The sequence below is a fragment of the Monodelphis domestica genome, chromosome 4 (assembly GCF_027887165.1).
Source record: "Monodelphis domestica isolate mMonDom1 chromosome 4, mMonDom1.pri, whole genome shotgun sequence".
Classification (NCBI taxonomy): Eukaryota; Metazoa; Chordata; class Mammalia; order Didelphimorphia; family Didelphidae; genus Monodelphis; species Monodelphis domestica.
Genome location: NC_077230.1, coordinates 232,331,240 through 232,359,107, shown reverse-complemented (window position 1 = coordinate 232,359,107; position 27,868 = coordinate 232,331,240). Strand labels below are relative to the sequence as shown.

General features: G+C 44.0%; 1 protein-coding gene across 4 annotated transcripts in view; it reads right to left on the bottom strand.

The window, feature by feature from the left end:
* SCN4B (sodium voltage-gated channel beta subunit 4) overlaps positions 1-27,443 on the bottom strand; it is a 38,320-nt gene extending 10,877 nt beyond the window's left edge. Inside the window, exons 1-3 of one of the 4 annotated variants that reach the window (XM_007494715.3) lie at positions 26,784-27,443; positions 4,364-4,542; positions 3,566-3,794 (exon numbers count right to left, since the gene is read on the bottom strand). In XM_007494715.3, coding sequence (XP_007494777.1) covers positions 3,566-3,794; positions 4,364-4,542; positions 26,784-26,844 — 469 coding nt within the window. In that variant the 5' untranslated portion in view covers positions 26,845-27,443. Of the gene's footprint in view, positions 1-3,565; positions 3,795-4,363; positions 4,543-10,588; positions 10,940-12,689; positions 13,242-26,783 lie in introns of those variants that run through there. The other 3 variants (XM_007494716.3, XM_056794323.1, XM_056794322.1) reach the window with 3 other exon arrangements.
* Between the last annotated feature and the right edge of the window lie 425 nt (positions 27,444-27,868).

Here is a 27,868-nt window from a genome sequence, read left to right as displayed (position 1 = left end):
TCCTTTTGGAGGAAGCTCTTATGAGGATTGCTTGGGAAGAATCCTTTTGGAAGATCGCTTGAGGAATCCTTTTGGAGAATCTCTTGAGAGAGGCTCTGGAGAAGGAAAGCTCTTGGAGGACAATCTCTAAGGAGGAGGTCTCGCTGGAGCTCCTCTGAGGGGACTCTGTCCCTCTGGAGGCTCTGGAGAGAGGCCCTTTGAAACAGTCTCTGGCTGGAAGGCTCTTTGAGGAGGACTCTGGCTGGAACTCTCTCTGATGAAGTCAGCTGAGATGGAGCTGACCTGGTGTCACTAGAATCCTTGCTTAGTCAGACCTTGTGGTGAGTGATAAAAGACTGACTGACTGATCTCTCTCTCTTAAGACTCAGGTCTAGGCCATGTTGGCTTAAGGCCCTTCATACTTATTTCCTTTTTCTCTCTTTCTCTCTTTTCTTTAATTCCACATTTGTATTAATTAAAATCTCTATAAAACCCAGTTGACTTGGGTATTTGAATAATTGGGAATATTTCCCTGGTGACCACCTTATATTTGATTTAAAACCAAGACACTGTAGTGAAACATATTTTTATCTATCACAATTTATATCTTCAACCATTTTAACTCTTACAGTTTATCTCTCCCACTCTTTTAACTGCCACAGTTTATGGCTCCCACTATTTTAAATATTACAGCTCATTGAGATCGGCACTTATCTCACTTTTCCATGTTATCCTTTTATATCCCTAGCACTCAGCACAGGGCTTGGCACATAATGGTTTTTTGTTTGGTTGGTTTTTTTTTACAAATTTGTTTTCATTCAGGGAGGGGAAGGGAGACACCAACAGCTGGGAAAGGTGGGAGAGATCAGGGAAAGCCTTCACAGACCAGATATCACCTGAGCTAAGCTTTCTAAGATTTCTGGTATTCAAAAAGGCAGAGATGAGGAGGGGAGAGATTCCAAGTTTAAGGAGCACTCCAGCAAAAGTACAAAGAAGTGATGGAGTTGGGACCAGAACTGAAATTACTGAAGGCCAAATAGAATGTTCTTCCTATTCTACCTTACAGTCTCCTCTTGCTCCATAAACATTTTGGGCCATTCCTTCCCATTCTCATGCCTTTGTCCATGGGATTCCACTTCATTGCTCATTGTTCTATTTTTCCATATTCTGATGACACAATTCAGTGCATAATTTTATATATCATCATTCTATTTTCTATTGTTTCCTTTCTTGGTTCCCTTCTTAAATTGTAAGTTCTTTAAGAACAAATCCATCTCCCATATGACTTCAGTACTCTATGTTCAGCATACTAGTCAATTGATTGGTTAATAGATACTCCAATTCTTCTCGGAAGATTTCCATAAAACTATATGGAAGGAGACAGTTAGGTAGCTCGATGGATAGAGCACCAGGCTTAGAAATGGAGGACCTGGGTTCAGATCTGGCCCTAGATATTTCCCTGCTGTGTAACCCTGGGCAAGTCACTTCACTCCACTGAATAACCCTTACTGCTCTTCTGCCTTGGAACCAACACATTTTATTGCTTCTAAGATGGAAGATAAGGATTAAAAAAAAAAAACCTATATGGAAGGCAGACTCCAATCCCCTCCAGCCTCTTCCTACTTAGACATTGAACTCTCCTAAATCCCCTTCCTCCAATCACTCCGCAATATGCACTCACCGACCTCTCTGTACACAACAGAATTATTTATTTACATCTCATTAATGTCTTTGGCCAATACTTATTCAATCTCTCTAACCTCTGCCTTAGCTTATTCTAGAGACTTGCAAAAGAATAGGAGCTATGTCTGTATAACTCAGTTCAGAGCCTTATAGAGATAAAACCTGAGGAGAATTAATTGTCAGTTATCCATGCTAATGAGTGGAATCTGTGGCACGAATATGCCTTTACAGAATATCATCTAAAAATAACGCTTATGGCCTTGCCATGGATTGCACAATTTTTTAAGTCTCTTTCTTTGTGGATACTTTTTGGGTGTGTTTTTTCAATCTAGTGTTAATTACCTGAATTATGTCCTACCTACCCCTTTATCCATAGCCTCTTTTTTTTTAACTTTTACCTTCTGTCTTAGAATTGATACTAAGTATTGGTTCCAAGGCAGAAGAGCAATAAGGGCTAGGCAAACGGGATTAAGTGACTTGCCCAGGGTCACACAGCTAGGAAGTGTCTAAGGGAGGAAAGATTTGAACCCAGGACCTCCTGTGTCCAGACCTGGCTCTATCTATTGATAGTTACTGCCTCTAACTCAGTCATGCCTTCTTGAAGGCAAACAAAAGACCCAGCTCTTCCAAGAAATATCTTTCATCTATCCCAGCCCACATGATCTCTCCTTGCTTGCTTTAAATGCTATAAGGCATTATAAATTATAAGAGCTTATAAGCCTGGCCCTCTTCCTAGTTCACTAACTAACAGGTGCATCAACCTGGGCAAGCCCCTTGGTCCCTATGGGCCTCCATTCTAAGGCACTATTATCTCTTGAACCATAAGGGACCTTAGAGATTTATCTGGTCTTTTCCCCTTTTTAGAATAAGGAACTTGGTGATATGAATACGGATTATCTATGCATCGTGACATGTTAGATCAGAAAGGGACCTCAGGGCTTGTTTAGCTTATTTGTTGTTCAGTCATTTCAGTCATGTCTCACTCTTTGTAACTCCACTTGTAGTTTTCTTGATAAAGACACTGGAGTGTCTGACCATTTTCTTCTCCAGCTCATTTTACAGATGAGGAAACTGAGGCAAATAGGGTTAAGTGACTTGGCCAGGGTAACATAGCTAGTGTCTGAGGCCAGATTTGAATTCCTGAAAATGAGTCTTCTTGACTCTAGGCCTGACACTCCATCCACTGTGCCACTTATTATTTCAATCACCTTATTTCACAGATGAGGAAATGTGTCTGAATTTATAGCTATTCCAACACGAACTGACCTGATCTCACTTGATCCCCGGGTAATCTGTGTCCAATGTTTAATCCCAGAATTGGAAGGAACTTTAGAGCCCTGTAATGTAACTAACTCCTCACCTTATGCCATGTCCCCAACAAATAGTCATCTAGTTTCTGCTTGAGCACAGAGAACCACGTTTTATATGACAAAATGCTGACTGTGTGTATCTAGCTCTTAGCTTGTGGGAGCTTAGAATAGGGAGAGATCATGTGGGCTGGCATAGATGAAAGATGTTTCCTGGAGGAGTTGGAATTTAAGTGCCTTCAAGGTTGGAAGGTGCTATTAGCCTAAGATGCTAGAAACTTTTCCCACTGGCCTAACACTAAAGAATGCGAATAGGCTGAGTTTCCAACAAGCTAGGAGAGGTTAGGTCGCTCAGTAGATAGAAAGCCAGGTTTGGAAACAGGAGGTTCTGGGTTCAAGTCTTTCCTCCCTCAGACAATTCCTTGCTGTGTGACCTTGGGCAAGTCATTTAACCCCATTTGCCTAGCCCTTACCTCTCTTCTGCCTTGGATGCTTTTTTTAAGCCTATAAATGTGAGTCATTGATTTCCCTGCCGTCTCCTCTTTCCTGCCACCATCAGTCCCAAATGCCTCACCTCTCCCATTGGAACCACCTACATTTTTCAACAACAATGAGAGAAATAGTAGCTTCATGCTGGGCATTCTTCTCCTTGGGATTCTTCACACGGCAAGTATACTTTCCCTTGTCGGAGAACTCTAGGAAATGGATGAGAATCGAGATGTTGTTCTTTTTCTCTTTGACAGAGCCAGCCAGTTCAATGCGTGGGTCAATGTTGGACCTAATCTTTGGTTCTGATTTTTCATTCTTCACTGTTCCATCAAGCAGCTGTGGGGAGACAGAGGAGAGGAGAGAAAGCCCCAGAAGCCAAGGGAGAATCAGAAAAGTCTTAGTGACCAACCCTCCATTTCAGAACAGAGCATCATCTAAATCGGTAGCCAGAGACTATACAGTCTTGTCTGGCTATAAAAATTATTCCATTTACCTAACTCAAAGCCTAACCTGTTTACATCTTGTCAAACTGGAATTGAACTAGAAAAAAAACTCTAAGGTTCATGCAAAAGTCAAGAATCTGGGATTCTTTCCATCTCCTCAGACCCTTCCACCAGGCACTGACAAGTGGCACCTCCTTTTCAATACCATCAAGGTGACAGACACCTTAAAGATGCTTGACTCCAAACCCAAACCCCTTATCTTACTTGAGAAATCAAAAGAACCCAAAAAAATTCTAGCATGCCCCATGCTCAAGCTGGAAAGGCTCTGAGACAAGGGTTCCATGGGAAACGGAGGAAAAGGAGAGAAGAGAAAAGAGCCCTATCCCCCTGCCCTCCTTTTCCCAGTCTCTACACCGGGCTACCATCACCACCCCCTCTCCTCTCTAGCCCCAGGATACTCACATTCTTGTATTCCTCTGTGCTGTTGAACGTCCACCAGAAATGTAGGTTCTCAAAGCCCATACAGGTGGAGAAGGTACACGGCAGCAGGACATCGGATCCATTTACAGCTGTGATGGTGGTAGCCTTCCCTACAGAGACTTCCAGTGCCAGAGACCAAGGGAACAAGAGCAACGCTATCCCTAAAGAAAGTAGCAGGAAAAGGATCAGAGCAGAGGCTAACCTCTACCAAAAGACCATCGAAGGCTTACCTGATGGTCCTGGGAGGTGGAGAGTCTGCCCTCTGGGGCACTTTTCCTCTGTGTGGATGCGGGTGCGAATGTGGGTGTGTATGAGTCTGCATGAGTTGGAAAGTACCTGAGAGGCTGGAAACTTTGCCCACCTCAAAGAACATGAACAGACTGACTTTCCAAAAGTCAGAGCCCTACACACATTAGATAATAAATATTTGTTAGACAGGAGGATTTTCAGGAAAGGTTTCTAGACGATAATCCCCGGCAGTATCAGATCCAGGCAATACCCTGATTTTGTCAAGTCTACAAGCATTTATTAGGCATCTCCTATGTATGAGGTACTACGCTCCACAGGAAAGACCCCAACCACTGGGTGAAAAATGATGGAGGGGAGTTTTAGCTCCATGTAAGTAGCCCAGGATGTTAAGGCTGAAAGGGAATCCGGAGCCCACTGAGATGATAAAGCTGGAAGGAAATCCAGAAATCATGGAGACAAACTTTGTCAGATGAGGAAACTGATACCCACAGGTGCTTAAATGGCTTGTCCAAGGTCACAGTTAGTGGGGGACAGAGCCGGAATTTGAACCTGTGTCTTTTGACCCAAAGGCCACCTCACAATGCTTCTGATGCATGACTTTCTGATAATTCAGAATGAACTGGCTTCTTCTCATGAGGCGGTTAATTTTGTGTCCCGAGAGTTGTTGAGGCTATTTAGAGGAGTCATGCAGGATGTTGCCCTCTGTGGCTGCTAAGATCCTTTCCAGGGGCAGCTGGGTAGCTCAGTGGATGGAGAGCCAGGCCCAGAGATGGGAGGTCCTGGGTTCAAATGTGGCCTTAGATACTTCCTAGCTGTGGGACCCTGGGCAAGTCACTTAACCCGCATGGCCTAGCCCTTACCACTCTTCTGCCTTGGAACCAATACCCAGTATTGAGTCTAAGATGTAAGATAAGGGTTTTTAAAAAAAGGACAAGAAAATAGTCCAAAATGTTTGTCTTCCAATGAAGACTTGTCTAGGGCAACTAGGTGATATAGTGGAGAGAGCTCCAGGCCTGGATTTGGGAGGTCCTGGGTTCAAATGGGACCTCAGATACTTCCCAGCTCTGTGACCCTGGGTAAGTCATTTAACTGTTTGCCTCACCCTTGCCCCTCAGTCTTAGGGCTGTTACTGAGTCCAAAAGTTAAGGGTTTAAGAAAAAATTATCTTAGTAACTAAGTCTTATTCTCCTTTTGGATTTTAGACCCAGTGGTCTGAATTGATCCGTAAAGGCAAAAACCCCTGAACTTCTGAGTGGCCACCAGAGGTCGCCCCAACCCGAATAAACGAAGCCTTCAGTGAGGTATCAGAGAGACTGTTGGGATAGGGCAGCCCAGAGGTGCTGGGAGTCAAGGGGCGGCTGCTCTCCAAAGTGCTGCCCATTTGTTTATATGGATCTATGACTGGGAGGTTTGGTTTTAAAAGATCGCTCCATTGTAAAAATGAATAATACAGCAATAGGTATAAGTGTAACCCAGTGGAAGTGCTTATTGGATCCAGGAGAGGGAAAGAAAATGAATCCTGTAAACATGGGAAATATTTTTTAAAAACCATTTAAATAAATAAACGAATATTCACATCCCTAATCTAAAAGCAGGGAAAGAGAAAAAAGGTGAAGGCAGATGAGTTTTCTCCTGTATCACACAATTGTTCCTTTATCTCCTCACATTCCCTGATTCATCTTCCTCCTTCAATTCCCTAAATGTGGGAGTTGTTGCCCATTTTCAAGTCTATCTCTACACCCTTTCCCAGAGTGATATCATTCACTTCCATAGTTTCAATCATCACCCCAATTTAGATGACACCCAAATCTATATTCAGCTTCAATGTCTCTTTTTCACTACAGTCCCACGCCACCTAGGAGGCATTTTTCTAGGCTATTCCAGAGACACCTCAAACTCAGTATATCCAAAACGGAACTGCTCATCTTCCTCCCAGCTTCCCTTCCCTTCTTTACAATATATTTCTGTTAGCAGCATCACCACATTCCCAGTCAGCCGGGTACAAATAAAGGAGAGTGCTGGGTCTGGAGCTGGGAAAACCTGAGTTCAGATCATCACAGACACTTATTAGATGTGACCCTGGACAAATCACTTAACTTCTTTGCCTTAGTTTCCTCCTCTGTAAAATGGGGCCAATAATAGCACCTACCCCCTCCCAGGATTGTTATGGGGATCAAATGAGATAATAATTATAAAGTACTTAGAACATTGCACTTGGTAAGCACGTTATTAATGCTATCATCATTATCATTATTTGGAAGGTCTTAGCTCAAATTCTGCTGCAAACACTGAATGGTCCTGGGTAAGTCAATGCCAACTACCTCAATTTCCTCACCTGTAAAATGGGAATAATAATAGCATCTATGTCACAGAGTGATTAAATAAGTTGATATTTGTAAAGCACTTGGTACAATGCTTGGCACATAGAAGAAATTTCTAAAAATAAATTAGAAAAATGAAGTTGTTCCTCTCCCACTTCTTTCTCAAGTCCTTTCTCCTACCTCCCTATAGCTAATGAAATGCTGAGTCCTGTGAATTTTTTTCAAGAATTTTGTCTTAGGTCAAAGTAGTCCCCAGTAGTGAGAGTGGACCCCAGTAAAATCAAAGGCATAGCCTAGCTGGAATCCAGCACGTAGTCCCCGGATCTCACCCACCTGAGGTTACTAACCCCTCCCTGCTGTACTTTGTAGAAACTTCATATCCTTCCAAGAAACTACTGATACAGGGATTCTATGAGAATCTGTGTTAGATGGATACACCTGACATATTGATTTTTCAGTCTATAGAAAACTCTGTCTAGATTCAAGGAGATAAAATAAGTCATTGTACTAAGATTGTAAATCATTACTAACCATCATCTATGCAAAAAGATTACCTAATCCTTTAGCTTATGTAACATTGCCCTATAAAATACTAGCTGTGATTAAATAAACTTTGCCATGATGCACACCATTCAAGCCTTGTGCTGACCTCCTGATCCCAAACCCATTCATCTCTCATCCCACCTCAGACCCACAGTAATAATCATTATTTTCACTAACCTTTCTTTTCCTTTGTAATCCAGTGGGTTTTATTTTATACACTAGGACTTTTTTCCCCTGGGAAGGAGTTCATAGATTTCACCAGACTACTAAAGGGGCTCATAACATTAAAAAAAAAAAGATTAAGAACATTGGCCCCAAATGGTGTGGAAATTTAGATATCTATACATTTGTTTTACACTCAAAAGCTACCACTCTAATTTGGGTCCTCATCTTCCCTTCCTTGTAACACTGTAACTGTTCTACCTAATGAAAAAACTGTATTATGAAAAGTATACTGGATTTGGAGCCAGAGGACCTGGGTTCAAATCCTGATGAGTGACCTTGGGCAAGTCACTTCCCCTCATCTATAAAATGTTGATGTTGACTAGATATGGGGTTTTACTTGAGAGCCAGAGACTCCTATGTTCAAAGGAATAGTGAACTTGGATGGGGGGGGGGGGAGAGATGATATCTTTGTTTTCGTTAACCTTTGGTTTCCTTGGTCATCCTATGTTTTATTTTGTGCATTCAGATGGAGTTTTAGGCTTCACCAAACTGCCAAAGAGATCTGTGACAAAAAAAAAAAAAGTTAAGGACTCCAAGCCCAGATGATCTCTAAGGTCCTTTCAGGTCCTTAAGCCTATGACCCAAGAGGATTCAGATCTCTAGGTGAGAGCCCATATGCATGGAAGTCACTAGAAATTAGCAAAAACTATTCTCTGGAGCCAAAGGCCAAGATCTCTGAGGAAGGACAGGGGGCTAATGGAGAGAGCCACAAAGCCCAGGGCCTGGATCTTTCCCAGCTCCTTCTATATTAAGGAAGTTGTATGATATTTCTCTTCCTTCCTTCAGCTCATATACTGCCTTCTCCTTAAAACCTTGCCTAATCCTCTCAGCTAAAAGTGATCTTGGCGTTCTCAAATTTCTCATAGCACTCGGTGTTGCTCCTGTGCCCTTCTCATATTTATTTGTGCATGTATCTTCTCCTTGGAGCAGCTAAGTGGTACAGTGGATAGAACCCCAAGCCCAGGGTTAGGGAGACTCATCTTGAATTCAAATCCAGCCTCAAACACTTCCTAGTGGTATGACCCTGGGAAAGTCACTTAACTCTGCCTCAGTTTCCTCACTTGTAAAATGAGTTAGAGAAGGAAATGACAAATTACTCCAGTATGTTTGCCAAATCCCAAATGGGGTTATAAAGAATCAGACATGACTGATAAACAACTAAACAACAACTTCTCCTCCTCAATGAATTACCAGATTCATAAAGTCAAGAGGAGTGCTATTTTTCACCTTTGAATCTATCCCTACCCCAGCCCTTAGCACAAGGCTCTGCACATGGTAAGTACTTTATAGTGACAGGTTGGAGGCACAAGGAGTGAGCACTAGGCCTGGAGTTAGTTTGAATCCAATCTCAGACACTAAACAAGTCATTTAACTTCGGTTTGCCCATCTGTAAAATGAGGATAATAACAGCCTATCTCCCAAGGCTGTTGTGAAGACAAAACGAGATAATATTTGTAAAATGCTTTGCAAACCTTAAAGCACTTTGCAAAACTTAAAGCATAAATGCTATGAATTAAAATGAGCATCTGCCTATAAGAGTTGTGGAGGGATCCATACAAGTTATATTCCTTTCATTGAATGAAAGGAACAGGCACCAGGGAAATGTTGCTGTCAATAGTAATGGCTCGAAGGGTTTCAAAACTAGTTCAAAATATTATCTTGTCTGATCTTTAACAATCCTTTGAAGTAGGTAACTGCACTTATTCTCCCCACTTTATATATGAAGAAATTGAGTCTCAGGGAAGCTAAATGACTTCTCCTTAGTCATGCATCTCCCAAGCATCCTGGAGGCAAGACTGGCACCCAATCTCTCTTGATTCCAAGTTCAGTAGCTTTTACTGCTCCACAGGGTAGATGCTGAACCCCAGGGGCTTGGCATTATGGGAATGAGCTCTTCTGCTTTTAGAGACAGAAGAATGGAATGCCAGAAGGCAGATTGGTGGCATAGCAGATATATCGAGCACTAGACTTAGAACTCAGGAAGATTAATCGACTCAGGTTCACATCCAGCCTCAAACACTTATCCAAGTGACCCTGGGCAAACCACCATAACCTCTGTCTGCCTCACTTTCCTCATCTATAAAGTGAGTATGATAACAATAGCACCCATCACACAGCTAGTAAGTGTCTGAGGCAGTATTTGAACCACAGACGGTTCTAATCCAGGTCCAAACCTCTATCTCCCACACCACCAGGAAAATAGCTAAGGAGATCAGCTTATGTTAAAAACAAGACTGACACACATTTTCTCATTTTGTTCTAGTTAGGTCATGTATGTATTATTACCTCTATTTTATAGATGGGAAAACTGAGGTCCTAAAGTGACCTCCCCAAGATCACAAAGAACTGAGGCTCCAACCTTGGTCATAGGTACCTTTTTCTAGCTCTTTTTGTTGTTACTATTTTGTTTTTTTTTTAATCACGTGTAAAAGCAAATTTTAATATTACTTTTCCTTAAAAAATGTCTCTGGGTCTACAAGATTGCTTTAAAAGTGTTCTTCTAGTCTGGTACCTCGCTCCCCCCCCCCTTTTTTTTTTACAGATGAGAAAACTAAAACCCAGGGAAGGTAGGTGACCCGCCCAAGGTCACGCAGGTAGCAAGTTATCCGAGCTTTTCATCCTTTGAACTCGGGTCCTGTGGTTTCAAGTTCTTTCCACTACAAACAGAGGAAGCCAGGAGCGTGAGAAAGCAGAAAAGGGGGAGGGGAAATAGAGTTTCTAGGAGAAAGAGAAAGAAAGGGAAAGCAGCAAGGAAGAAGCAGGGGAAGACAACAGGACTAAAACAGTGGGGGGGGTGGAGGGATGGGGGGAGGTGGGGAAGCGCATCCTCCGAGGATGGAAGGCAAATCAGGGACGCACTTCTCCTAACCTTTATGTCGACTTGGCTTCCCAGACTCACCCCAACCTCCCGAGGCTGCCGGCGCCTCAGATTCTCTCCCCTCCCCCAGGCCGTTGGGGCGGAGTCCCGAAGTGGCCCTGGCTCGGATCCCCTGAGGGCGGGCCAGCAGTCCCCCAGCACCAGGGGCTACCCTTTCCCTCCCAGGGTTTGCCCCGGAATCCCCGGGCGGTTACTTGAGTGCCGCATCGAGCTCTGGGAGATGCTGGCCGCCTGCCAGCCTCGGGAAGGGATTGATCAAGTCAGCGCAATCCCTCCCGCGCTGGCGGCGCTGATTCAGTGAAACCCTGCATGGGGCTGGGGAGGTGGAGGCGGCTGTCCTCGCCTGACTCCTGCAGCAGAGACGCTCTCGGCTGGCTGGCGGGCGGGCGGCCGCCCTCCCCCTCCGGCCCGGGCCGCAGGCCCTCCCCGTGACATTTAAGTCGCCCTTCCCCTGGAATTCCCTTTTCGAGGCGGGACAAACCCTCCCTCCGATTAGCTGCCCCCGCCCCTTTTTAACGGTTCCCTGGACTTCAAGCTGGAAGGATTCCCCAAAGCCATCTGGCCCAACTCCCTCATTTTGCAAATGAACAAGCTGACTCCCCCCTCTCCCGGCAAAGAGGAGAGTGACTCGTCCAGAGACCCGCAGCAAGGAGGAAAGCGGGGCCACGATTTAAGCCTAGGTTGTGACTTCAAATCCTGACCCTCTGTCTATAGAACCAAGGCGTTTTTTCTACCCTTTTATGCCCCAGGATCCGGGGCAGCCGGCCGGGACTCCCTGAGATCGGAGCGCCTAGCTTCCCACCCTCCTTAATCCTGGCAAAAAAAAAAAAAACATTTGCTGCTGAAGCCCTGGGCCTGCCGAGAAGAGTCCGGGGACCTGGATTCTTCCATTAGATCCAATCCCATGTGCGTCTCTGCGCCGCTCGTGGGAAGGCCACAGAGATCGCATTATGGGGGTGGAGAAGTTCGGAGAGTCTTTACGCCTACTTTACTATTTCCCAGAGGCTTAGAGCAACAGCATGGCTGTGAACAAACAGTTCCTCTCCCGGGAGTCAGAGAGGCAAGGTCCTAGAGCGATATGCAGAAATCCCCCCCAACAAATGCTTCTGCTCCGGGAACACCCCGACCTTCCCCTGAAAGAGCTCCCGAAGCTAGGAATTGATCGCAAATCTTGAGCCACTGACATCCTGCACAGAGATTTTCCCAGTCACCTAACTTTCGATTTTGCCCCTCCTCACTCTGCCATTTTGGGGTCTCTCCTGATTTTGCTCCGAGTTTTAAGTCCCTAAACAAGGCAACCCCAGGACTGAACAATCCACATTTTCCCATTCGTGCTCATAGCTATCCTGAATCTGCTTTGCTGTTTCCTCTTTCCCAGTCCAAAGAAGTAAACAGAGGAGGAGAAGAGAAAGGAAGTGAAGAAGAAAAAGAATGTGATGTTGAACATCTAGGTCAGAGGGGAATGAAAGCCGTCCTATCCAACCACCCTCAGTTTACAAATGAGGAAAGTGAGGCCCCAGATGGTTAAGTGATTTTCCCAAGGTCACTTAGATGTTCAATAAAAGTGAGCAGCTAACTGAGGGAGCCAGAACAAGATATGGAACCATCAGAACTGGCTTCTGGGGAAGCATGGATTTAAAGCTGGAACTCCCCTTAAAAGCAATCTCCTCTAGCCCCCTCACTTTTCAGATGAGGAAACTAAGGTCCCCAAAAGACTAGCTGATTTGCCAAAGGTCACACAGACAGTAAAGAACAGAGGCAGCATATAAACACCCAGGGTCTGGATCTCCAAAGCCAAGGGCTTATTTCTGCTTTTACCATCCCGGTTGGGCCATTATGCCTTTGTGCCCTTGGACAAATCACTACTCTAGTCTAGGCGACCCTAGGCTGTTTCCTAAGGTGTCTTCTAGTTTTAGATTAATGCTCTTAAATACTTTTTGGGTAACCACAGGTGAGGAAGATAACCACTGCCCAGCAGAAATCTGCTTTGTGTCCGGATGGGTTTGTCTTCATCACAGAATGTTAGTGCATGAGTCATCCTGGACAGAACTAGACACTGTGCCCCCCTCCAGAGAAGTGAAATGCCCCATACCTCCCGGCTTTTTAATAGTAGATCCAGGTTCTTGATCAGGGTTCTGTCCAGGGTACCACTTTTGGTCTAGTATCCTTTCTTATTAGCTAAACTTGTTGCAATTTTAAAATCCAACAGATTCCGGCTGGAGCTTCCTTTCACCTCTGCTCTCAAAGAGACCGGAGAACAGATCTGAGATGAGAGAAAAGCCAGACGCATTTTTGGCAAAGATTCACAGTACTCCTTTCTCCGGCTTCTGTTTCCAGACAGCCCAAAGTTGCGGCTAACAAATGACTTTCTAATGGCAGCTCTTCCCACCAGAGGCTTTCATTCTCTCCCACCATCCACCTGACCCAAAGTTAGAGGAGTCAAGATGGGGCAGAATCCATAATGGCAACATCCCTAGAGAGAAGACCTGTTCCAGCTGGTGCAGGTGAACACCCAAGAGCTGTGGGGATCCCCTTGGAAAAGAAGAGGTGCTCAGCTCTGAGGCCAGATTTCCTTTCCCACAGTCAAATGAGGCCACTTGAGGGGGGCGAGTGGGAGTAGGGAAAAAAGTGAGATTGGGGGGGAAATGGGATTGGAAGTGACTGACTGCACCAGAGTCTACACTATCTCTTTAAAGATGAGGAAGCAATTTCTTTGAGTCTCAATGCAGAAGAACGCATATTGCTGCCTGAGTACTGTGCATTTAGGTGGATGACTTATCTGTAATACATTTGGGGTTTCCAGAACCAATCATTTCGGTTTTCCACCATAGCCTGGAGGAGGAAAGGGACAGGCTGAGAGATGCTTCTAAATGACAGAAAATTCCTAGGATATGAAAGGCCAAGTAACAACCCTGGGGGGACAAAAGCAGGAACCTAGACTGTCCTTCCCATGTCCCTTCAGGCAGAATCTTCTCTGAGGACCAGTAGATGAACCTCTTCAATAAATTCAACCTTTATTACAGGCCTACTCTGTGTCATACACTGTGTGAGATATTGGGGATACAGAGGTAGATGTGAAATAGGCACTGCTGGCCAGATGCTTGTGATCCAATTCTGGGAGCTAGCACAGTGTAGTGGACAAATTTTCTGGATTGAAGAATCAGAGGACTTAGATTCATGCTCCACTCTTCTCCTTAGCAGAATGACCTTGGAAAAAATTATTTCATCTCTCTGAAGCTGGGTTTCCTCATCTTTAAAATCAGATGACCTCTATGGTCCCTTCCAGCTCTAAAACTCTGATCTGTTAGATTGTGAGCTCCCTGAAGATCAAGGACTAATTTTTGCCTCTTTTTTTATATCCTCATCCTGGAATATAGTAGGTGCTTAATACATGTTTATTGAGAGGACAGCTGGGTGGCTCAGTGGATTGAGAGCCCGGTCTAGAGATGGGAGGTCCTAGGTTCAAATCTGGGCTCAGACACTTCTTAGCTGTGTGACCCTGGGCAAGTCATTTAACTCCCATTGCCTAGCCTTTACCACTCTTCTGCCTTGGAACCAATACACAATATTGATTCTAAGATGGAAGATAAGAGGGTTTTTTTAATAAATAAAAAATAAATGTTTATTGAATGACCATATTATGAAATGAGAAGTATTCACATAATTAATACAAGCAAGGAAAAGTGAGATTAAGTATATAGGAGAGGTCTAGGCAAACAATATGTAAAATATGAGGAGAGAAAATCTTAAGGGTTCTGCCTCCCCAATCATTATTTCTCAACATCTTAAGTCCAGCTAACCAGATAGACTAGTAAATGTGAATTAAAGTTTCACAAAGTGAGGGCCTTAAGGAGTTGTGATTAGCAGAAAGAACTTTAGCCTTGTGCAAAAGAGCATTGAGTTTTTTCCATGGAGACACCTGGGGTCTACTTCTCATCCTGCTACCATCTATGTACCTGGTTGACCCTGACATCAAGTGTCCTGGTCTGGTTTCCTCATCCACAAAAATGGGTATAATGACAATTCCCTCTTTTAACTCATAGGCATACTTGAGGCAAAAAAATAAGAGAAAAGATCTGCAGTCTACTATCTGGATACCCTTGGGCAAATCTTTTAACTTCTCTCTGCCTCCATTTCCTCATCTATAAAATGAAGACACGAGACTAAACAACTCTAATTCTCTATCTCTATGAAAATGAAAGCACACTGCATTCAGCTTAGAGTCCATACAACCAAAGACTAGATACTCTTTAACACTAGATAACACACTAGAGAAAAGAAACATTTCAGCCACCTGACATTTTAGCTCGTTGTTGTATTTGATGTTCTCCATACCTAGAATGCACTTCCTCATCATCTTTGACTCTCAGACTTATTCAAAGCTCCCATACTTCAGTCTCCTGTATGGTACCTTTCCTGATCCCCTGATAGACAGACAGAGAGAGACAGAGACAGAACAAGAGAGAAAGATGGATGGATGGATGGATGGATAGATAGATAGATAGATAGATAGATAGATAGATAGATAGATAGATAGACAGACAGACAGACAGACAGAGACAGACAGACAGAGACAGACAGACAGACAGACAGACAGATAGATAGATAGATAGATAGATAGATAGATAGACAGATAGATAGATAGACAGACAGATATGTATGTATATGGCTATGCATGTATATAGTATAAGTTTATATGTATACATATTGTCTCTTCAGATAGAATGTGAGCAAATTGGGGGCATCTAGGTAACTCAGTGCATAGAGAGGCTGGAAAAAAGGAGGTCCTGGGTTCAAATCTGTCCTCAGACACTTCCTATCTCTTATACCCTGGGCAAGTCACTTAACCCCCATTGCCTAGCCCTGAATGCACTTCTACTTTGGAACCAATATACAGTATTGATTCTAAGTCAGAAAGTAAGGGTTTAAAAAAAAAGAATGTAAGCTCCTTAAGGGCAGGCACTGTTTCAGTTTTTGCAGCACCTGCAACAGTGCTTGGTACAGAGTATGCACTTAATAAAGGCTAATTAATTGACTGAGTAAGCCTTGTTGTCACAGACCTCAAAGGATTAAGGATGTAACGCCAAAATTAGCAGAATTCTAAAATGTATTATTAAAGGAATGTCTGGTAAACATCTAGAAAAGGAAATCATCATCCCAAAGAACATGGCTTCCACAATAACCTCTGTTCTTTTTTTGGTAAGACTACTAGACTGCTAGGTCAGGAGAATGTTGTAGAGAATTTACTTAGATTTTAACAAAGCCTTTGACAAAGTCATGCTATTCATGTGAACAAAATGTAGCTATGGTGGTTTTTCAATATTATAGCTAAGTGATTTCAGAACTGGGTAAATGGCTAGACACAAATAGCAGTCATGAATGCTGCATCACAGACCTGGAAATGGGGATCTGACCCTAACCCTGTGTTAGCAATTTTACCAAAGTCTGGGATAAGGCATCGATAGCAGGCTTATCAAATTTTCCACTGATCTAAAGGTGAGAGGGATTGTTAACATATTATATGGTGGAGTAAGAATACAAGAATTTCTTGACAGACTAGAACATTGGGTCAAACCCAGTAAGGGGGGAATTAAAGGAATAATTGTAGATTGTTAAATAAGGAATTTGAAAATTTGACTAAATTAATTTTATTTTTTTTTAATCTACAAGTATAAGAGAGGGTAAATATGGCTAGACAGTAATTTGCCTGTAAAGATCTGAGATTTTAGTGGATTGCAAGCTCCATATGAGTCAACAGCATGATACTGTAGGCAAAAAAAAACAAAAACAATGACAAAAAAACCAACCTTAATGTGATGAATTAAAAGACCCATAGTGCCTCCACTAGAGAGATGATAATCCCACTCTCCTCTGTCCTGGTCAAACTACATATGGAGTATTGTTTTCTGTTCTGGGATCTATATTTTAGGAAAAGTATTGATTATGCGGAATCAATAAGGTCTTCAAGTCAGGAAGACCTAGATCCAAGATCTGCCTCTGTCTTGGAACCAGACAAAGCCCTCTGATTCTTCTCTTAAGAATATTAAGAAAATATTTTAAGATTATCCTAAAACTTTTGGACTAATTTGAAGGCAGGAAACTTCATCAGTACCTAATAAAATTTCTAAGGAAAGAATGTACTACTCTAAGACATCCAATTACACCCTGGAACTTTCTCAATCTGGAATATCCTGTTGTAAGGCTCATGCCACTCTCCCAATGGTGATTTCTTCCTAAAAACCTCTATTTTTTTGGAGCATCCCAGAGTGTCCTTAAGTCCTGTTTCTGGCTTGTAGACTTCAAAATCAACCAACCCACCCACTTATATCTGGCTTCCCCCGGTTAGAATGTAAGTTCCTTGAAAGCCAGTGCTATTTTTTTTTTGCTTGCATTCCCATTCCCAGAGTTTAGCACAGTACTTGACACATAATAACCTTTTAATAAATGCTTGCCTCTTTCCTTCCTTCCTCCCACCTTCCTTTCTTCCCTTTCTCCCTTTTCTTCCTTCCTTCTTTCCCTTCCTCCTCCCATTCTTCCTCCACTCCTCTCCTTTCTTCCCTCCTTCCTTATGTCATTTCTTCCCTCCTTCCTTCTTTATTTACTTTCTCCTTGTCTTCTATCCTTCTTTCCCTCCTTTCAGCTTTCTCTTCTTTCAATCCTTTTCTCCTCCCTTCTCTTTACTTTAATCCTGTCTTCTTGCCTTCCTTCCTTTCATCTTTCTTTCCCCCATTCCTTTCTTCCTTTCTCCACTCCTTCCTTCTTTCTCTTTCATCCTTTCTTTTTTTTCTCTTTCCCTCTTTCCCTTCATTCTTCCCTTCTTTTTTCTTTCCTTTCATCCCTCCTTTCTTCCTCTCTTCCTGAGCCTATCCCTTATCTCTTTGGAAAGTGTGTAAAAGGTCAAGAACAAAGCTAAGGCTCCTGATATTGGATTAAGGTTGGTGACCAAATTTAGAACTAGAAATAACTCCTATCTACTTACAGTCATTTGGCCTTTCCCCATCCCCCAAAGGGATTAGAGTTATGACCCATCTAAAACCAATACTCTTTTTTTCCCCATTTCCTGAAGGGATTAAGGTATTGAATTGAGGGAGGCAGACTTTTTGATTATTTCTGGTCACCTGTCATCAGCTAGGAGAGATGAGCCCCTGAGGATAGTCGTCAAAAAGGGACTCAGTGATTTTAGAGACTCACAAGGGTATTCTGAACAACGTTTAAGCAGATATTGTTGTCTAAGAATGATAAAGCAGAATGTGAACCCTGTAATGTGTCATTTTTCCTTGTTCAAGATTCCTTTAAATGCTCTTTCAAATGTCTTGTGTGGGAGATATGTATGAGGGCATAAGGAGACTGTCAGTGATTTAGAATAATGTTAAATTAATTTTTTAAAAATTATTTCTGGCAATCAACTGAAAGGAACTAAAGGAAGTGAAAGTATTTATCCTGGACAAAAAGAAGAGGTCATATGGAATAGTGGATAGAATAGTGGAAGTCAGAAAGGCCTGAATTCAAGTCCTGCCTCAGACGTACACTGGCACCTGTGTTGGCAAACCCATGGCAAACATGCCTCCCTGCTGCTCTGTTCCCTGTCTCCACAGCACCTGAGGGCATTTTTTACTTGTCCTACCTCTCTGCTCAGCATCACAATGGAAGCACTTCCTCCCTCCCCTGTCTAGAATAATGGGGGGAGGGGAGACCCATAAGCAGCTTGAGGATGCAGTTTGGGCACATCATCTCTAAAAGGTTCACCATCACAGACTGGCACCATGACCCTGATGACAGCTAGGTGTCAAAGTGGATAGACTGCTGAACTTGAAGTCAGGAAGATTCATCTTCCTGAGTTCAAATCTGGCTTCAGGCACTTACTAGCTGTGCAATCCTGGACAAGTCACTAGTAGAAAATTAATATTGAATTGTGAAATAATTTTCCTTTTAGCCCCCTACCCCACCCTCTCCAAGAATAGTTTGATTTTAACGTCAGAATAAAACAGTTTCTCCTCCAGGCCAAGTCTGGGTTGGGACCTCCCTTCTTTTGTATAGATCTTAAAGGAGGAAAGGATTAAAGGCTGGGTAGACACTGATCCACTAGAGAGATTAGATGAAGTCAGCAATCTCTAGCCACCATATTGGGAAGTATGGGGACCCAGTATTGTGGTGGGGAGGAAAAGGCATGTTGGCATAATCAAGACCACCTCTTTTGGGGGGCAGCTGGGTAGCTCAGTGGATTGAGAGCCAGGCCTAGGGATGGGAGGTCCTGGGTTCAAATCTGGCCTCAGACACTTCCCAGCTGTGTGACCCTGGGCAAGTCAATTGACCCCCATTGTCTAGCCCTTACCACTCTTTTGCCTGGGAACCAATACACAGTACTGATTCTAAGACACAAGGTAAGGGATCAAAAAAAAGGTGCTTAGCCACAAAAAGAAGTAAAAACATTGGATGGAAGTAAGGAATAGGTAGGTTTGTTGTTGAGTCACATCCTGACACTTCATGACTCCACAGAAGATACTGTTCAAGGAGTTTTCTTGGCAAAGATACTGAAGTGTTTTGCCATTTTCTTCTCCAGGGGATGAAGGAAAACAGTTAAGTGACTGGCCCAGGGTCTATCCACTGAGCTACCTCTCTGCCTCCAAGACAGGTTTAGGCATGAGGTAAAGAAAACTTCCTAACAATGAGAGTAGTCCAAAAGTAGATTAGGATGCTGCTCCCAGGGGGGAGTGAGTAAGCTTCTTAGAACTGAAAGTCTTTAAGCAAAGATTGGATGGCTGCTAGGGTTTATCAGAAGAATGGGCTGGGACCAGATAACCTCTGAAGTTCCTTCCAACTCTCAGTTTCTATGGTTCAGGTTTTCTAGGATATGGTAGATAATTAATGGTTCATCCTAGTCATACTTTCCATCCCTATAGAGAATTATTCATCCCTCATCTCCATACCTTTGCACAAGTTTTTGCCCATGTCCAGAATGCACTCTCTCCTTAATCCCATCTCTTTCCTTTGCTTTTGCAAAGTACAACTTAAGTACAAATCTCCTCCAGCAGGCCTTTCCTGATTCCCTCCTTCCCCATTATTTATCACTGTTTCCCTCTCAAAATTACCTTGTAGCAATGATCAAGTGTGAAAGACTTGACTACCCTGAATAAAACAATGATGGAAGATGATTCCAAATGACTTGTGATGAAAAATGCCATCCCCTCTAGAAAGATAACAGATGAATTCCACATGAAGATTGAAGCACACTTTTTTCCATTTTATTTTTCTTGCAACATGGCTAATATGGAAATATATTTTGCATGACTTCACATGCATAATTAATATCATATTGCTTCTCTTCTCAATAGGTGGGGAAGGGGTTAAAGGAAGGGAAATAATTAGTAACTCAAAAAATGTGTAATTCATTTAAAATAAAGTAAAGTTATTTTTGTAATTACTTTGCATGTATTTTCTTGCAATGCATGTTGTAATTCTCCTTCCCCCAAAAAGAATGAATATAAGCTCTTTGAAAAGAGAGACCACTTCATTTTTGTCTTTCCATCCTCCGTGTCCAGAACTTAGTAGCCCTCAATATATGTTTGTCTCAATTTTTTGGACCGTTGTCTAGTCTGTTATCATTGAATAGCCCCCATACCTTGATTATTTTATTGCCTTTTCTCTGTGCCTCCAGTGAAGAAAATGAATCATGACTAGGTACCAGATCAGGGATTATTCTAGTAGACTCAGCAGTGATTTGCTGATTTCCAGAATCTCTTAGGGAATAGAGAAACCAAAAACTAAAGACTAAATGCCCCAGGTCTAAAACATAACCCAGCCCACCATCAAAAGGGATGACACTGTTGAACTCCAGAAAGTAAGAAAAGGTGAGAACCCCCAAGCTATTTGATGGTTAATGAGCAGAAGCACCCCAAAAAGGGCAGGGGGAAGTGATTTTAATATGGACCAGATTTCATTGATTTCTCAAGTAAGAGAGAATGTCTATAGAGAATCTAAGCTTACTTTGCTTCGTCATATTTTTCTTCTGTCCAGTTATACTTTTGCCTCACCTTTAGTGTAGTAAAATGCTATGACAGGAAAGAGAACTGGATTTCAAGTCAGTAGATCTGGGTTCAAATTCTGGTTCTGCCACTTACTGGTTATGAGACTTTGGATAAATCACCTAATCTCTCTGGGCCTCAGCCTCTGCAGGTATAAAGTAAGGGATCTGAATTAGAGGATCTCTGAGGTCCCTTCTAGTTCTCAATCTATGGTCCTTTCAGTCCACAAAGACATGGCAGACGCAGTATAGCATGGCATGGCACATACATGGTATGCAGTAGCTTTTTCTGTCCCTAATGGAACCGAGTCTAGTCTCAAGTAGGGGAAAGAGGAACGTTTCTCCTAGACATTTAAAAAACTCTGGGAAAAGTTGTAGTTGTTTGATCAGGAGGTTGTGGAACCCTGGCAAGAAAGGATTTGGGCTGGAGCAGCTAGGTGGCAAGAAGGGAGGGGAAGGGGGAGGTACAACTAGGTGGTTCAGTAGATAGAGCACCAGGCTTGGAGATGGGAGGACATGGGTTCAAATTTGTCCTCAGACTCTTCCAACCTGTGTGACCCTGGGCAAGTCACTTAAGTCCAATTGCCTGGCCCTTATCCTGCCTTTCTGCCTTGGAATGGATATTTAATATCAATTCTATAACAGAAGGTGAGGATTAAGAAAAAAAATAAAGAAAAGAAAAAGAAATGGGTTTGGGCCTCACAAGTAAAATATTGCTCCCAAGGTAAAAAGGTAGGTCTGGGAATCCATGTCTAAGACTATCAGGTTGGAGTTTCCAGCTTCTCTTATCTCATTCTATTCTCAAAGATTAGAACTGTGTATCATTCCTGTAGGGACACACCATGATTTGGCTTGAGGGTAGGCAAATGTTTTCCATTTTTCCACTGCTCTGTGGGGGAAGAAAGCATCACACGATTGCAATCTACCATTACTTAATATTAATGTCCATATTGATGTTACCACTACCACCATCTTCTCTAAATCAGGCAAGGAATATTACACAGGAAGCTTGGAAAAGCTTTGAGTCCTAAGTTCAGCCCATTCTTCTTTGCCCATCAAGGGAACCAAATGGAATCCCAGCTATTGGTTCCAGAGTCCCAGAGGAATCACCCTAGGGTGAGGATATGGGCATTGAGTGTTCAGAGGGAGAAAGGGTCCACCCCCTCCCATTCCAGGTTTAGAAATAAACTCTCATGACATTTCAGGAATATTTGATTTTAATAGAGAGGTTAATATACTTTGGCCTTAGCAGGATCAGAATGTGTCTCTGGAAGCCAGAAAATGGGCCTGAGGACAGTGGGACAGGAACCCTCCCAAGGAAGGGACCTTTGGGGCACCGGGAAGCAGGGCTAGGCCAAGGAAGGCCCCAATGGACCCAGAGACAACGGAAAGGCTTCTGCTGCCTCTCCCTAGGCAACCTGCCTGCTTCCTGCCTGCCCCCACGGGCTTTACCTAGATATAAACAAGCCTTGAGACACCCTCACTGTGTAACAAAGCTTGGCAAACAACTGGATCTCCCTCCCCCTGGCTACAAGATGGGCAAGGCTAACATTCTCTAACTATCATTAGCTTTCTTCATCACCTCCAATGCATAGGTGGATGCTTGGTTGTGAGAAGAACTGTGACCCTCAAATGGATGTTGGGGCTCTGTCCTCCCAGCCCCAAATCTCCTATAAAATAGAAATAAAACATCAATAATTCCAGTTTCTAGCTGGGGGACCTTCTTCCCATTCTCCTGATGCAGCCCTCTCTCTTTCCTTCCTTGAAGTACTCACTTTCTCCCTAATTGGCTCCTCATTAAGCTCATCCTTTATAAGTACATACCAAGGGAAAGGGGTTTATTCAACATAACACCCTTGCAAGTGATAATTAAACACAGATCATAGCAATTAAATATATCAAGGAAAAAGAGCCAGAGAATCTTGAGGAGGGTTGGGCAGGACAGATGACTACTAGCACCATATTTTAGAAGGGGATCGAATCTCCTTATAAACAGCCTCTCCTCAGGCTGTTAAAAGGTAGGGAGGACAGAAAGTGGTCCCCTGGGACAGGGGGACAGAATTCAGAAATCAACGTGATTTTTTTTAAGTAATCATTTTTTAAAAGGGTTCCTTCTCTCTTCCACTCCCCATGATCAGCTAGGATCTGGTAGGTCTTTTCTTGACCTTCAAAATTCCCTCTAGATTCTCTAAAACCGTGGAGAAAATGTGCCTCTTTCATGAGTAACCCAAATTCCCTCTCAAGGAGCTTTCTTCCTCAGTCCTCAGAAAAGATCTTACTTTGGACATCTCGAATGCACTTATGATGTGTTATTTTATGTTAGAGTTGACTGTGTCTGAGTGAAATTCCTCTAACTAGATGAATAACCACGAAGGAGGGGAATGTGTAAAGTCTCTCTCTCTCTCTCTCCCAGCCCAGGGATCTGCACCTAGTCAGCGCTTAATAAGTGTTTTTTGAAGTAAATTCAAAATCACTTTTATCATGAATTCCCACACTCTGCTGTGGCTGAACCTCTTCAGTCTGCTTAAATGGATGAGACTGAAACCAGTGACTCTGGCCTCCTTGCTGTTCTTCTCACACAACACCCCATCTTCTGACTTCCAGACATTTTCTCAGATTGTCCCCTATGCCTGGAATTCTTTCTCTCCTCCGCTCCACCTTTTGGCTTCCCTGACTTCCTTCAAATCTTAGCTGCTGTAAGAAGCCTTTCCCGGGGCCTCCTTCATCTTAGGGCCTTCCCTCTGTGGATTACCTCCAATTTATCTTGTATATATCTTGTTTGTACCTGTTTGCTTGCCTGTTGTCTCCCCAATTAGACTGTGAGCTCTTTGACAACAGGGACTGCTTTTTTGCCTTTCCTTGTATCCTCACTGTTTAGCACAGTGCCTGGCACTAGAGGTATTTAATAAATGATTACTGGGGGCAGCTAGGTGGCACAGTGGAGAGAGTGCCAGGCCTGGAGTCGGGAGGACCTGGGTTCAAATCTGATTTCAGATATTTCCTAGCTGTGCAATCCTAGACAAGTTATTTATGCCTATTTGCCTAGTCTTTAGCACTCTTCTGTCTTAGAATTGATATTAAGACAGAAAGGAAGGGTTTTAATTTTTTTTTTTAATAAATGATTATTGACTTGATTTGAAAAAGAACTCTCCCAGGGTCATAGTTCAATCCTGCAAGGTCATCTTTCTATCACACTGTAAATGTTTTCTATGACTTTGAAATCACACCTATATCTACCTATGCCCAAACCTTTGTCCAGATAAGATTCAGACACCCTTCTGCCTGTTATAACCAATTCCCTTGTTGGTTCCCTACAATATAACCATTTCGGCCTCCCATGAGCACCAACATTTTCCCTTTTTCATCTGTACTTCAAATTATCAGTGTAATTATTCTCCACTGAGCTTCAGTATTTGATATTATAAATCCCCTTATGATCTGTATGACCTAGGACAAGTCACTTCATTTCTTTGGGCCTCTGTAAAATGAGGAGGTTAGACAAAGATCTCTTAAAGTTTTAAAGCCTATAATACCTTAGTCCATTTAAGTTCCCTAAACAGCATGGATGTTAAAGAATAGGGTAATGCTGTTGGGGATGCAATGATGAATTCCCACACTCTGCTGTGGCTGAACCTCTTCAGTCTGCTTAAATGGATGAGACTGAAACCAGTGACTCTGGCCTCCTTGCTGTTCTTCTCACACAACACCCCATCTTCTGACTTCCAGACATTTTCTCAGATTGTCCCCTATGCCTGGAATTCTTTCTCTGCTCCGCTCCACCACATACTTGGGCAATACCATAAAATGATGGTTTGGGGTCAGAGGTCCTGGAGTCAAATCTGAGTTATGCCTCTTTCTTTCTGTTATAGTGTGAGGCCAGTAATTTTAAGTTAATTAATTTTAAGTCCTTGAATCTCAGTTTCTGCCTCTGTAAGATGAAGAGCTGCATGCCTCTGTAGGGTCCCTGTCCCTTCCCTCCCACATACACACTCTCAGATGGAAATAAAAGCTTGAGAAAGAATGGACGAGGCTAGAATCTTCACTGTCAAGCCACTTCAGGGGGAAGTCACCACTTCTGGGAGGCTACTGGAACAAAGGTGCTATGATTCTCCTTCCACTCAATTCTATTTGAAAAACAATTACTATGCACCTACTATGTGCCAGGCACTAGGCTAGGTGCTGAAAATACAAAATCAAAAGCAGTCCCTGCCCTCAAGGAACTTTCATTCTATTGCCTCAGAAATGGAGTAGAATAGCTGGTACTTAATGAATACATTTTGCTTTGCCCCGAGCAACACAAAATTTAAGAACTGGACAGGAACTATGAGGTCATCTGTATCTGATGCCCTGATTTTAGAGATGAGGAAAAAGAGAATTTAAGTGACTTGCTCGACATGACATAGCTTGTCAGCAGCAGAACTGCCTTTAGAACTCAGGTTATGAATTATATAGTTGCCTCAGCCATTGCTTCCCCTGAGAAGCAGTCATACTTTGGGAGAGTTTCCTTCTTTTCACTAGAACGATAATAAGAAATGACGTTTATGTGGTAATTTAAAAGAAGTTTCTCTATATGATATCATCTTATCCTCTCAATAATACTAAGAAGTAGGTATCATAAGTATCATTTCTCCATTTTACAGATTCGGGAAATGAGGCTCCAGAGGGTAAGTGGCCTTGCAGCTATTAAATATCAGAGCCAGGAAGCAAACCCATTTTCCTGATGCCAAATCCAGTATTTGATCCACCACAACATGCTGAGGCTGATGTAGGATAAAGACGGCAATGATGACGATAAAGAATGCACACTCTCCCCCTAGACTGGCCCTCTCAAAAACAGCTCTGGCTCCCTGCAGTGGAAGGGGGACCCTGGGCTCACCCTGATATACTTGCTTGTGAAACAAAGTACCTAAAGAAAAGAGGGGAAAGCAAAGGAAAAAACCCCAGATTTCTTCCATTTAGCCAGGGAAAACATAATGGAACCAAGGCAGTGGGGCCAAACTAAGGAAACAGTACATCAGCCCCACTCTCTCAGAAGAAGCTCCAGGCCAGGGCCAGTCTCAAGTCTAGGTACAGGAGATCTCTGCAGAGAGCCTGGTTGCTTTCCTTTGAGGCTTCCACCTCCAATGTTTTTAGATGCAACACCTACCCCAATAGAATTGGAATTGGCTCAACAGGAAGAGCCCTGTCAGTTGGCAAAGGCCTCAGCTTACTCTGAAGCCCTGTTCTGATTTATGAGAATATTAAGTTCCGTCCAAATAACATTCCATAATCACTCAAAGTTTGACACCCCCCCCCATAAAAATGCCACACATAGGTGTACAGTGAGATACCAATAAATGTTTGCTCTTATTCCTCTGGTCTTACCTATCAGTTCTCATTATTAGAATCTCACCTCCCCCTCCCCCCCCAAAAAAAGTAGAATCTTAAATGGACTCTCTTTGGAGAGGACAAGCTCTTCCAGTGTGCTCCGGGGAAACACTTCACCACCCATCCTCCACCCCCAGCCCTATTTCCCAATCCCACCTCGAATACCAAGAGTGGACAAGAACAAGCTGAGGGTGAGCACGATGCCGTTAGAAAGCAGAGACTGTAGGTCCCAGAGTAAAGAATGGGAGTGGGGGGATTTGAGGAGCCCCTTGCTGGTGCAGAGAGGAGCCCAACAGACCAAACTGAAAACAAAGTTGCCAGCAGCGCTGGCGATGTGATAAGAATTCCAACACACACACACACACACACACACACACACACACACACACACACGCCCTTCCCTCCTCTGCCCTCCCATTGCGCAAAGACAGTGGAAATCTGGCGTCCAGCGGTGCTCACTCCAAAGCCCCTTCCCATCACCTCCTAGGTTCAGAGTCCGCCGCTAGGCTATAGATGTGTGCAAGCTGCAATGAAATGAGGTGGGAAGTGGAAAGCCTGAGGGGTGGGAGGGGGGAAAGGGGGAGAGGTTTGCGGGTCCTGCCCTGGCACGGACCGCAGAGAAGGCAGGCGTCGGAACAAGGTGGTCAGAGAAACTGCTTCCATCCTGCGCTCCTGCTTTGGAGATAGCTGGACCGCCGCCCTCCCCAAACCCACCCCACGTCGAGCCGCCCTGACCCGAAGTGCCACCACCCTCTCCTGATGAGGAAACTGGAAGAGATCAAACGCCAGCGACCTTACCCAAAAGCCCGCTGCCCAACCATCTCGCCGCGGCTGGGACTTGGTACCCAGCCTCGGGCATCGTCCTGTCTTCTCGGAGGAGTGCTGTTAAGCGAGGGCTGCGGCGCGGAGCTGGGACCGGGACTGGGGTTGGAGCCGGGGGGAGGGGGAAGTGAAAAAATTTTGAGTGGGGTGGGGACAGAGCCTCCCGCTCAGCCCTCTGTCTGCAGTCCGCCACCGGAGCTCGGCACGGGCCCGGCTCGGCAAAGTTAGCGCGGAGAAGAGGAGAGCGAAGAGAAAGGGAGGGGAAGAGAGAGGAGGGGAGGGGAAAGGAGGGGGCGGGGAGCGAGTAGGTAGGAAAAGAAAAGGGAGCTTCCTTCTGCCCCCTGGAGCCTGCCGCGAGAGATGCTGCTGGAAGAGGAAGAGGAGGAGGAGGAAGAGAAAAGAAGAGAAAAAGAAAGAAGGAAGGAATCTGCCAGTCCAGAGCTGGCGACTCCAGGACACAAATTCAAATGTCCTGGAAGCCTCTCTCTAGATACCCTCCTCGGCCTTGGCACTAATGGCTAGCCGTCCTAGGAGGGAGAAGGAGAAGAGAAAGGTACCCCCCTCACCCTATTCCCGATGAAGGAGACAAGGGGCTGTGTAGCGGCGGTGAGGGGCCAACAGGGAACACGCTCCAGCCCTGCACTGCAGTGCCAGCCAGCACGTGGGCAGCCCAACCCTCCGTTCCCCGGCCACTGGCTGCGGCTATCCCGGCCTGTGCTGCGGGTTATATAAGGGGCAGACAGGTTTTTGGAGGGGGTGACCCGGGAGAATTGTGCAGTGAGGAAGTCGCAGACTTCTCTCCCCCTGCCCCTCACTGGGGCAAAGGGATACGCTCTCCCCCACTTTGCACGTTCCTGAAGCCTCCAGCTCCTGCAGCCTAGTAGGGGCGCTGAGTTGCGGCTGGGCCAGCCGCAAACTGCAACAGGGACTTCTAGACCGAAGCAATTGTTAGGGCTCCTAGTCTCTCCTGTCTGGGCTGCAGCTTCTGCACCATTGCCTTATTTCTACCCCCTCCCACCTCACAAGCTGCACCAATAGATGGAGAGCAGAACCCTGGTCAG